General features: G+C 37.0%; 1 protein-coding gene across 2 annotated transcripts in view; it reads right to left on the bottom strand.

Moving 5' to 3' along the window:
- Positions 1-12,966, bottom strand: part of arhgef2b (rho/rac guanine nucleotide exchange factor (GEF) 2b) — a 70,848-nt gene that overhangs the window by 40,695 nt on the left and 17,187 nt on the right. For both annotated transcript variants that reach the window (XM_021472949.2, XM_021472950.2), the window contains exon 2: positions 7,771-7,933. In XM_021472949.2, the coding sequence (XP_021328624.1) occupies positions 7,771-7,933 (163 nt within the window). The remainder of the gene's footprint in view (positions 1-7,770; positions 7,934-12,966) is intronic.

The following is a 12,966-nucleotide window of genomic DNA, read 5'->3' as shown; positions in this document are numbered from 1 at the left end:
GTGTAGAGTCAGTGCTTGTGACACAGATTACCACAGTATTCAAATTGTAAAAAAAAATGACGCCAACCCTATGAGGACTTGGCGAGATGATGCCATTCTTACAAGGACTTCATGGACAACACAAAATCTTAAGTAATGCACAGATACACTTTATTGAAAATGTATTATACACAGATATCAGCTTTTTGAAAAATACACTATATATATTGCAGCTTAACTATGTACAGGTAAAGTCAAAACAATTAGTCTTCCTCTCAATTTTATACTGGCGACACGGTGGTGCAGCGGGTAGCACGTTCGCCTCACAGCAAGAAGGTCGCTGGTTCGAGCCTTGGCTGGGTCAGTTGGCGTTTCTGTATGGAGTTTGCATGTTCTCCCAGTGTTGGCGTGGGTTTCCTCCAGGGGTTCTGGTTTCCCCCACAAGTCCCAAAACATGTGGAATAGGTGACCATGGGTTCATTCTGTTTCTTCAATGGCGCAAGTAATTTGTTATATAGGAAAAAAGCCACACTCCTACCGCAAATTTTATTTTTCTATTTGATTTTGGCTCCAGTTTTTTGGGAAGTTGAGATTTTGTTCTCTTTGACTCATTGGATGGAAACAGTGCTTAATTCGCAAATGTTTTATGTGATAATCCAGTTTTGTGCATAAATCTGAATGGCATCTTTGGATGGAAACATGGCTATTATCAGTCAGTGATATTGAACGTTGACAAGGTCAAATGCGCATTGACTGAGTTCATTAGGCTCAAGGCTATCCAGACAACCATCTGACCTTTATTGATTTGTTTCACAAGATTCCAGCAAAATCAATATGTTTTTGTACCGCATCTTGATTTCCGGTAAGTCAGGTCAGGAATGAATGTGTAGTCATTTCAGTCGACATTCAGTCAAAATCATTGTACTAAAAAGGCAGAACAACAGCCCAATATATCAGGGGTGGGCAAACTAGGTCCTGGATGGCCGGTGTCCTGCATAGTTTAGCTCCAACACTAATCAAACACACCTGAACAGGCTAATCTGTGGCTGCGTCCGAAACCGCCTACTACTCAGTAGGTACTGCATTTGAATGTAAACGTACTACTCGGCCGTTAGAAAAGTACGTTCTATACAGTATGAATGTGAAAAGTATGAATGGAATTCGGACGTACTACATCTGCCATTTTGTCATGGTCACGTGACCTACCTGCGTCAGTTGCGTGGCCTCACTCCCATTCATGAATTCTCTCACGGGGCATTATGGGATAGCGCAGCGTGCATGGGATGCGCACTTCAGAATCTCGCCGAAAGTAGTAAGTCATCCGGGTACTTCTCGCCTACTGATTTTCGAATTTTATGAATTCGGACATACTACTCGGCTCGCATACTGATTTTAGCATACTATATAGTATGGAAGTATGCTGTTTCGGACGCAGCGCATGTCTTCAAGATCACTAGAAATCTAAAAGCAGGTGTGGTTGATTAGTGTTGGAACTAAACTGTGCAGGACACCGGTCCTTCAGGACTGAGTTTGCCCAACCCTGCTATATATATATATATATATGCTATATAATATAGGTCACAATTATTAACCCCCTTGAATTATTAGACCGCTTGTTCATTTTTTTTCTCCAATTTCTGTTTAACGGAGAGAAGATTTTTTTCAACACGTTTCTAAACATAATAGTTGTATTAACTCATTTCTAATAACTGAATTATTTGATCTTTGCCATGATGACAGTACATAATATTTGACTAGATATTTTTCAAGACACTTCTATACAGCTTAAAGTGACATTTAAAGGCTTAACTAGGTTAATTAGGTTAACTAGGCAGGTTAGGGTAATTAAGCAAGTTATTGTATAACGATAGTTTGTTGAGTAGATTATCGAGAAAAAATATAGCTTAAAGGGGCTAATAGTTTTGACCTTAAAATGGTTCATAAAAAATTAAAAGCTGCTTTTACTCTAGTCAAAATAAAGCAAATAAGACTTTCTCCAGAAGAAAAAATATTATCAGACCTACTGTAAAATTTCCTTACTGTTAAACATCATTTGGGAAGTATTTAAAAAAGAAAAAAAAAATTCAAAGGGGGGCTAAAAATTCTGACTTTAACTGTATATATGGGCATGTGCCCCAGTAAACAGGATTTAGCGACGCCCCTGGGACAACATATGAATTGAATTATGAATGACCTGAAAATGAATTATGTGGAACCCTGCATTTATTTTACAGTACGTGTAAAAAGCATTGCAAATCTGATTCGACTAGAATCACACTTCAGCCATCTTTAATGAACTGTTAACGTACTGGTGTCAGAAATGTTGTGAGCCCAGACACCGCAATGCAACACATCAGATTAAGGTGTGATAAAATGAATAAGTAATGCTTCGATCGTATTCTCATTTAAAGTAAAAGTAGAGGCTTGGACCCAGAAATGGTATTATTAAATGGTTAATATGTCACAAACATATGATATGAGTCATTTACCTAGCTAAATGGATTACATCGCCATTTATGCTTCTGTCTGTCATTCAAGGTGACTTGCATGACATTTGATTAGTCTATGCATTCTGTGGGAATTAAACTCATGACCTTAATGTTTTTACACTGTAAAACAACACACAATCGATTTGCATTGGGACAACATGAATTAATTATGTTAGCTTATTGTTTTTTACAAATTTAAGTGGACTGAACATAAAACTATTAACCCCCCCCCCCAAAAAAAAGGTCAAGAATTGTTGTTTCAGCTTATTTTAAATGAGTAGCATTACAAAAACAGCAAACGTCATTTTCTGAGTGCATGTAGCATCTTTTTCATGAGCTAATTATTTTAAAACACTACAAGAAAACAATCAATTGCTTCTATATCACAATTTTAGACAATCATAACGATTCTGAGAAGAAATGTGAAGTCATTATTCATTATGACATCATTAATTAAAGGCCCTTAAACACATACTATGTTTTTGTGTGTGAGAGTGTGCGCATGTGTTCTGTGTGTGTGTGTGTGTGTGTGTGTGTGACAGACTGTGTGTTAATCTTTCTAATGCCTCGAACCCCTGATGCTCAGACTCCAGATTATGGGGGTTACTGAGGAGGGGAGGATTCTGGGTAGCAGCTGTGCACAAGGCAAAAGGGGGGCTTTGTACATAAAGACAACAAAAGACCTCCATTCTGTACAGCAATAACAGACTTCAGATGAAGGCCAGGCTGAGTAAATCCGTGTATTATCTGTCTGCGTTCATGCGCTAAAGTCTTACATCAGATTAAACTCGACAGCTAAGCATATGACTTCCTTTTAATTTAGAGTTATGCCATTTGAATATAAAGAGCATTTAAAAGAGGAAGACCGAACCCATACTGTAAAAAATATATATTAATCCTAGACAAAATATAATTTAAATGCTAAATATAAGTTTTATCTGTGTTGATAGACATTTTTAACCTTGATTTCAACCTAAATATATTTTTTATAGGGTAAGGAAAATACATTTCTAACCATACAACCCTGAATGTGTATAGAGAACAAATTCTCTATTGTTTAAAATGTATTTAATGTAATTAATAATGAAGAATTTGATTAGAAGTTTATTAATATATTGACTGTGACACATATGCATCTTTTGTATCATCAAAAACAGTTGGATTCAAATAGTTAGGGCTGCTCAAAACATCGTTTCAGTATCGATTTCGTAATGTGCGCATCCGCAATAGTCACGTCACAAGTCTACAACATTGAGTCTGAACTATAGTTGACCAGAAGCTACAGAACACATGGTTTGCAGAGTCACTGCTTAGTTCAACCATAATAGAGTCAAAGTTTATTGTTTGCATGTGTTTTTAAGGCCTGTGACTGAGCTTTTTAAGAGAGTTTAAAACATTTTTAAAACAACACAACAAATGACAATGTTTAGAGGTGTAACAGCGATTAATTGTATTTAATTATTCATACCTAAAAAATTGTAGAACTTTTGTCTTGTTTGTAGTCCAAATATAAAAGGGAAAGCTTTATTTTTATGATTTTTGTCCTTGTTATTGTGTCAGAATGCACACCTAACATGGTAGGCTACCTAATATGGTAAATAATATATTAATATTTTATATATATATTAGATATATTACATTTTGGTTTCCCATGCAATGGTACAAATTAGTTTCTTTGTCTTAAGGTACAATTCAGTTCTATAAAAAGGTACTGCCCCAGTGACAAGGGTTTGTACCTTCTTTGGTACAACATTGTACCATTTTTTCTAAGAGTGTACTTGTGAAATTACCACATCAAGCATGATGTGCTAACATGGATGCAGTTCACTAGAGTGAATCTGATTAATGCTAGCTCCACATCTAACTATCAGGCACCTGTAGAGTTTATGTGTTTGAGTAAAACATATAAAAATAAAATGGACCGGGTGCTTTTTAGTAGGAATGACGGTGGATGAAAGTCAAACCAGTGAGCCGTCTGACAAAAAAAGTGCCCTTCTGAATCAAATCAGCAGGATGCCCTTCTGGATCTTTCACTTACTTTGAAAACACTACTGAGTATGCTTATATGGACATCTGTAATCTAGTTATTTGCCTTAATAGACAATAACATAATTAAGGTGTTTACATTAAGTGCTTTCATGTAAGAGTTTCCTGTAGTTTTGAGTGACTTTAACAGCAGTTCGACAGTTTCACATTCACTCATGAACATTTCATTCATGCCCACATGACAAACTGGGGTATTAGACGCAAATAAGGAGTAAGGACTGGTGAGGGTGTTATGGAATTTAATAACGCACGCCAAATGGAAAGATAAAAACTCCCGCATTTCGAGATGTGTGTGTGCAGTCTACTACTGACCGCCGCATGTGTGGATCTTGTCAGAAAATATGGCGAAAAGTCCTACATGACGGTAATAGTTTGATTGCGGTGTTAACTTCAATAATGCCACTAATAAAAGCATACTCCACATCTTAATTCCATTTCTGTTTAGTTCAGTTATGACTTTAGTTGGATTAAGGTAATCAACAATCAAGTTCAAACAAAAATCAAGAAAAAATCAAGTTCAGAACTCATGTTTATCTTAATAAATAATTAGTAAACACAAGTACATCTTATTGAACATCATTTATTTTCATCACCAATTATCAGAGTAGAACAGTTTCTCAAGGAGTTTGTGATGCATTTTGGAAACAGGAGATGACTCCCTGGTCTAATGCGCCACCTGGCTTGAGAAACCCGTTCTCAAAGACTTATATTTAGTCATTTTTTGGGTAGCACACATATTCTGAATGCCTTCGGCAGAATTCAAATGAGCCATTTTAATCTTGATTAATCTAGATTAATCCCAAGATTACAGTGAGATTAATTGAAATTGTGGACATGTGGAATTACTGCCACAAAATCAGTCATTTTATCGTGAAAAATCCCCCCAAACATTGCTAAAATCTAGGGGGCTGTTAAATGAACTCCACAATCATTCTCTGATTGATCACCACACCATACAAAAGAGACAGTGCAAGTATGAATGCCACCAAAAACATTTGCATGCTCGCTGAGTGTGAATGGTCATGTTATTTAGGCTCTATACTGTGGACAGAGTTTATTTTGTGAAACACAATAAAAATGCCAGATTGAACGTCTGGTGTTTCATTCTAAAACGCCATTTTACGTTGACTACAAACTAGTGTAAATGCAGGTTCATTTCCCCTCCTCCATGCCACCTCCACCACTATATTAAGAAGCGATAATGTATTTAAACCCCCTCGATCCATCACTCCTCACAACTACAATTATTCACCTGCATCTGAATGAATCCATCTGCTCGAATCTAACACTGCTGCGCTCAGCGAATGAAGAGCTGTTTGCTTCCGATACTCTGAACCAATACAAATCTTCAAAGTCTCATTATAACACAGGTCACGGTTAAGCCGATGTCTGTCATCAAGAAGAAGGTCTGTCATCATTTACTTAATTCCAGTCACTGAACTGAAGTCTTCTGAAGCCATAGGATCGTCATGTCATATGATGAACAACGTGAAGGAGGCCTTTCACTCTCAAATCAAGTTAAATCACTGATCAACACACACGTGATGTCAAACTGCTGGAGTTACTTTACGCTACCTATATTAGGGAACTGTGAAATTCTGTTTTCTCTTTAAAATATAGTGGACTCCATGGTTTGATGAACTCTTAAAGGGCACCTAGGTTACCCCTTTTTTCAGATTTAATATAAGTCTTTTGCGTCTCTAGAATGTGTATGTAAAGTTTCAGCTCAAAACACCCATCAGATTTTTCATTATACCTTTTACAAAATGCTGTTTTATACTTATTTCCAGCAGGGGGTTGTTTTGTCGTACTGCGCCTTTAAGGCGAGTTCTCCCCGCCTACTCTTTCTACGTGCCTTCCCGCGTGCTTTAATTTCCTCCCTCGGCTGAGTCAGACAACACACAGACTTAAAGGAAGAAGGTCTCACGTAGCGTTTGTGAGAAATACTACAGTAAGAACTTTACCAATGAGTGTTGTGCAGTTGCATTGATGAGTCACACACAATATCGTTACAAAGTTCACGCGCACACACACACACAGATTCACACGTACACCACAGCTGACACACACACACACACACACACACACACACACAGGCAGGCAGACAGACAGAGCGCGCTTAGCTTAGCACTCAAATGTGACAGGATACAGGCTAACCTCCACTGCTGTGTGGATATCTGTTGTTATTGTATACAATAAACCTGATTAAACGTCCACAAACCGGGATTGAAGCATCTTCCTTTATAATTGTTCTGACACGCGGCTGTGCTGATGAAGTAAAGCTGAAGTAAATCGCTGTAATTAATTACACACGTGCACTGTTTTAAACCACTTTAAACATGTAAAACTCACTCTTAATCACATTTGATGATGATTGCTGATCCTAGCGAACTGAACAGACCTTTTATTCCCGGTTGCTTTGCGCACGTCTGGTCTTGTTGACATATACACGTGACTACCGGGACATGTTAATGCGCGCAGCTGTCAATCAATCCGGTGGGCGGGGGGACAGCACTCCTACGTAAAGTTGCGGTCGGTCTGAAAACTGCTCCAATTGGTCCACCGTTTTTATGTTGTTAAATTTAAAAAAAAGCACTGGGTGTGTTTATATCAGCTCAATATGATGGTCTATACACTATATATACACATATGTTTGTCCAAATAGCTTGAAAAGTACATTTTTCACCATAGGTGCCCTTTAATAATAAAAAAAATAAAAATATGTCTAACCAACTGAAATCATAAAATATCAGCAATTTATTATATTTTCAACAAAAAAATAAGCTTTCTGAATTCTGTTTAAGTATCCAGATTTAGTTTTTTTGGGTGAACCATTTCTTTAAATTAAGATTACACTGCAATTATCAGTTTAAAGAAGACTTACCTCTTCACATACTGTTACATTTTTACGTTTGCCTTACATATCTACCGCTATATTTATTGTGGGATAGTGTTGTAAAGCAACAATTGTAAAGCAACGTGGTTGCCTCAGCAAATTTATTTTACTTTGATGAGTTTCTTTTCCTCTGTTGAACACAAAATAAGTTATTTTGAAGAAAGCTGAAACCCGTAGGAAAAACAAATACTATGGAAGTCAATGGTTACTGATTTTCCAGCTTTCGTCGAAATATCTTCTGTGTTCAACAGAGAAAAATAAAGTCACAAACAGATTTGGAGCAAATGTAGGGTGAGTAAATAATGACAGAATGTTCAGTTTTGGGGGAACTGTCTCTTTAAATCTTTTAAAGTTACTCACTTGGGCAGCTGAGGGCTTCTTTCGCAGTGATGCTCTTGTTGCAGGCGGAGCAGAGTGTGGTGGCAGAAACACTGAGGGAAGTGAACAGGTGACCATTGCTGTAACGTGACTCGCGCTCCTTCGTCTCTTTCTCCCGTGCCTTCATCCGCTCTTTCTCTTTGTTCTGCACACAGAAGAGTTGAAAAAGAAGAACGGAGATATTAAAAAGTATGACAGCACTGAAAACATGAGGGATGTTGTGTGCATGCATGACTACAAATTAGTGAATTGTCATTACATTATACACAATATATTCACAAACTACAATGTGCATCAAATGATGAAGAGAGGATTTGTCTTTGAACGTCCTAGAAATACTGTTTTAATCAGGAGTTGCACTGGGGATTTCTGCAAGTCGACTAGTAATGAAGAACTTGTGATTTAGGTTAGAGCTGGAAATAGGAAATTTGAATCCCCACTCTTTGTCAGTTAATACTTTCAAGGACCTTTCCAGCACATTAGGACAATTTTCCTCATGGCAGAAATGCAAGGATCACACATAATCTCTCCAGAACTGTTTAATAGATGTACAGTATATGACTATGACTTATACATAAAAGAAGGTCTCTAATATAAAATCTTAATTAAACAATACGTGACCCAGGGCCATAAAACCATGTTAACTTTGAGAAGTTTTGGAAATTGAGATCTAAACATCACCTGAAACCTGCATAAATACGTTTTTCATTGATGTATACTTTGCTATACTATGCTATTCAACTATTTGAGCTATCTACATTTTATTTTTGACATATAAAATTAATTTTTGGCTATTGCCAAAAACATCTGTGCAACTTAAAACCTGGTTCTGCAGTCCAGGGAGGCTCATTGAAAATATGTGCCCATGTACATTTTTGGAACACCGTAAATCTGTAAATCGTCATACATATGCCTGCATTTCCTGGGTGAAACGAATGCTACGGGGTGGTGTATGATGCCACTGATTTTTTTTCCATTTTCACCCAACAGTTGTAAAACATTTACAGCAACATGTTATTGATGGATAAAGAATCGTTTTCACCACACTAAATAAACAATACGCATTATAGATGTGTCTGTAATCTATAATCAAAATCATCGTCCACTTATCTCCATATAGGCTTTTTTTAGAGCAGTCAGTTTGCTGAGTAGCTCACCTTGTACGATGTCATACTTGGGACCTGAAGCAAAGCGGATACGATTCTGTCGAAGGACGGTTCTGGAAACCAGGTAAAAACTTAAAAAAACAGTGTGAACACCTGCAATGCCTTTTTCTCTTCTCGTTTGCTTTTGAAAACAGTATCGATTGGGTTTAGGGATTTGGGTTAGGGTTTAGGGTGGATTCAAGGTGATTATGCACAACAAGCTGGCCAGCTTTCCACGGATTTGACTGAAAAAGACTCGTAAATTCATTCATTAATTCTTTTCTTGTCGGCTTAGTCCCTTTATTTATCCGTGGTCGCCACAGCGGAATGAACTGCCAACTTATCCATCAAGTTTTTACGCAGCGGATGCCCTTCTAGCCGCAACCCATCTCCGGGAAAGACTTGTGAATGACACGTATGAAATAACATCACGTATTTGAGATTCTCAAAAATGCACACATGGGCCTCTGGCTGATTTGGCAACATGAGTTGCAAGCAGACATTGCTGAAGAAGCGTATTTTGCGGTTCACAAAAATGTAGCCCTGGGTGTGTATTTCCAATAAGCCCGGGCTGCATATAAATGACAAATTCTTTCAATACTGCAGAATAAAATGTGAAACTTTTAAACAATTTCAACAAGGTGCTTGAAAATAGGGCAGCAGGGTGGCTCAGTGGCTAGCACTGTCGCCTCACAGCAGAAGGTCGCTGTGAGTTCAGCTGGCATTTCTGTTGGCATTTCTGTTTGCACATTCTCCCTGTGATGGCGTGGGTTTCCTCAGGGTGCTCCGGTTTCCCCACAGTCCAAAGACATGCGGTACAGGTGAACTGAATGATCTAAATTTGTCGTAGTTTATGAGTGTGTGTGTGTGTGTGTGTGTGAATAAGTGCGTATTGGTGTTTCCCAGTACTGGATTGTGGTTGGAAGGGCAGCTGCTGTGTAAAACATATGCTGGAATAGTTGGCGGTTCATTCCACTGTGGCGACCCCTGATAAATAAGAGACTAAGCCGAAGGAAAATGAATGCATGTTTGAAAATGAAAAAAATCTAAATTTATTAAATTTATTTTAAAAATCTATGATAATAACATCTAATACAATTAACTGTTAACACGTTCAAGCTTATTTTTTTATTATATTTTAAATATCGCTTTAATAATGTCAAATGAATATTTTAAAGAAATCAAATAAATTTGTATTTTATCTCTTCAGCTATTCTTCATTCTTAGCTTGGCAACAGAACCTTGCCAGTTTATATGTGAAGGACATATGGCTAGAATAAATCTGCTTGGTCTATGTGTTTTCTCCTCTCTTATGTTCCCAGATCCCACGACTCCTGTTTAGTTTGTACACAGAGTTTGTGCTGATGCAAGCTGTTAGCAAAAATGGCCCTATGTTTTGTATTATGCATCTCCGCAATTTAAATGTCTATAATCAGCTAAAATGTTCAGAGCTGTAAAAAGGTGAGAGAATAGATACTCACCACAAGCTTTAATAAGTTTATTTATTTAGTCAAAAACAAAGGATGTCAATGGAATTTAATAGGGCTGGACGATTAATTGAAAAGTAATCGAAATCGACATTCAGAACCTATCATCAATTTAATTTTTAACTTTCGCTAGAGCATATGGAGTCATATGACCCTGCTCTGTTAAGGCTGATTTTCACTTTGCACCCACATCTGATCTCTGAATAATCCTTCATTAAGAGAGGGAAAATGTTCGATTAATCAAGATTTTTATTTTAGGCCAAATTGCCCAGTCCTAGACTCTAAATTCAATAGTGTGCACAGGAGCTGCACACAAACAAAAAAGATTCATAATTTCATACTTTTTCTCTCCTAAAATCTCTTTGCACCCAGTGTAAAACAGAGTTGTTGATGAGAACTTTTAATCCTCCCACACATGCCCTCATCAACTATTGTTTTTGCCTTCTTCAGTAGATTGCTTTCTAATGAAATTGCATGTTTAAATGCACAAAAAGACAAAGGCATGATATCAGAGTTAAAAAGCAAACAATTTAGAAGACAAATCAAAGTCAAGATATTAAAAACAGGGCTCAACAATAAGGACTGACACTCGGGCCAGTGCTGCCTTGTCACTAAAGTTTAATTTGGCTGCGACTGTTTGTCAATTGCATGCTTTCATGCCCAGACGTTTGTTTCGGAATCTGTCTCGTTTGCCCAGTAAGCGCGGTTCGAGTGGCATATGTGAATTCCGCAATCGTACTTGAGTCCGTGCCAAATCAATCGATCTGAGATCGCCAGAATGAGGTGGTCTTGGCTCGATTGAGCAGATCGATTGTAGTGAAACAAAACGGTCCAACAAACCAGGCTATATCACAGTGTATTACGGCTGTGTAATGGCTATATATGTAAACGGCTATATAAAGAAAGAATAATGAGCAGGGCAGGATGTCATAATGTGCATTTCATGTCTAATATGAAAGTGAAAGCATGCTGAAATATTACCGAGTGCTGTTTATCCGTTAGGAAAATTTACCGAAATTACCATCTGATAATTTTTCTATATTTTAATCTTATATTTTGTATTAGACCAATTGCTTTGCTCAGTTTTGTGTATTTCGACATGCACCTCGAAAGAAAGATCAGCATTGCTTCATGATCTGACTGCAGTCCTGGTGTTGGGACGAGAAATGCACCCCTGCACGGACCCCCTTCATTGAGTTTCTCAAGCATTCTTAGTCTCCATTTAAAAAACAACTCAAAGGCCATAATTGATTAAAACGTAGGCTAATGTGATTATTATGCTGATGGATCAAGCAAGAACAAGAAGTGAAATGCATTTTAAAATTGGGTTTACAAATAAATGAAAAAATGAAAATATTGACAGTATTATAGACTGATGTAATGAGCCGGTTTATAAAATTAGGCATTTCGGTGGGTTTTAAACAAACAAAAAAACATAATATTGTTGTAGTTTTCAACTAAACCACACATTAAACAATTCATTTTAATTAATCTAATCAGTTTTGTATTTAAATTAAATCATTTTTAAATTGTCCGTTGTATTTAAAGAAAAGTTATGCTGAATAACTAAATGGCTTACTACTTTTTTTAGTGGGGCCAGAGAAAATTTTGCCAGGGCAAGTAAAAACCTGAACACACTTGCCCGATCATTAAAAAAGTCCCTAGCATTGAACCCTGATAAAGAATGTTTTTTAACAGTTCACAATAAATGGGTAACTTACTACCATATGAAACTTAGATATCTGATTAGAGACTTTCCTAAAAATATCATGTTTTGTGTTCAACAGAAGAAAGACAATTGCATACGTTTGGAACAAGTAGAGGGTGAGAAAATTTGGGCGAAGTTGTCTAATATTTTAGTCAGCGCATTCAATTTCTCTGGCATATGTCAACAAACTTGACATCAGAGCCGATCAGGACACACTCGTTTGCATGCATTTCACGATTATCATTCGTTGCACATTTTGCTCATCTTAACAACAAAGCCACTGGTCCTGTTTTGCATGTGACATCATCCAGCAGGAAATACGATGATCTTAATGTTTTGATCTCGACTTGTGATACTGATATAAATATTAAAATGTAACCCGTGATATTAACATAAATATTAACAAATATTAAATACTACATATGTTCCAATTACATCAAAAAACATAAACATCACATAATAAGCTTTAACACTTCCCTGTCAAATTAGGGCTTGGTGTTGCTAAGGCAATATTATGTCAGTTACAATCAAACATCTCCAGAACAGGAAGGATGAAAATGCAACTTCCTCTTGAGTGGTTAAAAAGGAAAACGGCACATTGCAAAAGAAGACAGCCTAGATTACAGTGCAAAAGCCAACAGCATAAAAAGACTCTCACAAATGTTTCATTTGAGTCCTCTTTCTTCAATAGTGAATGATTAACAGATCAGACATACTCCATATAATTCCAATTTATGAAAATGTGTCTGTGCATAACATTTTTATAGAGCTATCATGTTTAAATTGACAATCCACTGGTCACAGTCAAAAGCCAACCTCATAAATATTTATCGCTATA

Source organism: Danio rerio, chromosome 16 (assembly GCF_049306965.1).
Source record: "Danio rerio strain Tuebingen ecotype United States chromosome 16, GRCz12tu, whole genome shotgun sequence".
In the NCBI taxonomy this organism is placed as follows: domain Eukaryota; kingdom Metazoa; phylum Chordata; class Actinopteri; order Cypriniformes; family Danionidae; genus Danio; species Danio rerio.
Note: the sequence above shows the minus strand (reverse complement) of the source record. Positions and strands in the feature narration are given on the sequence as shown.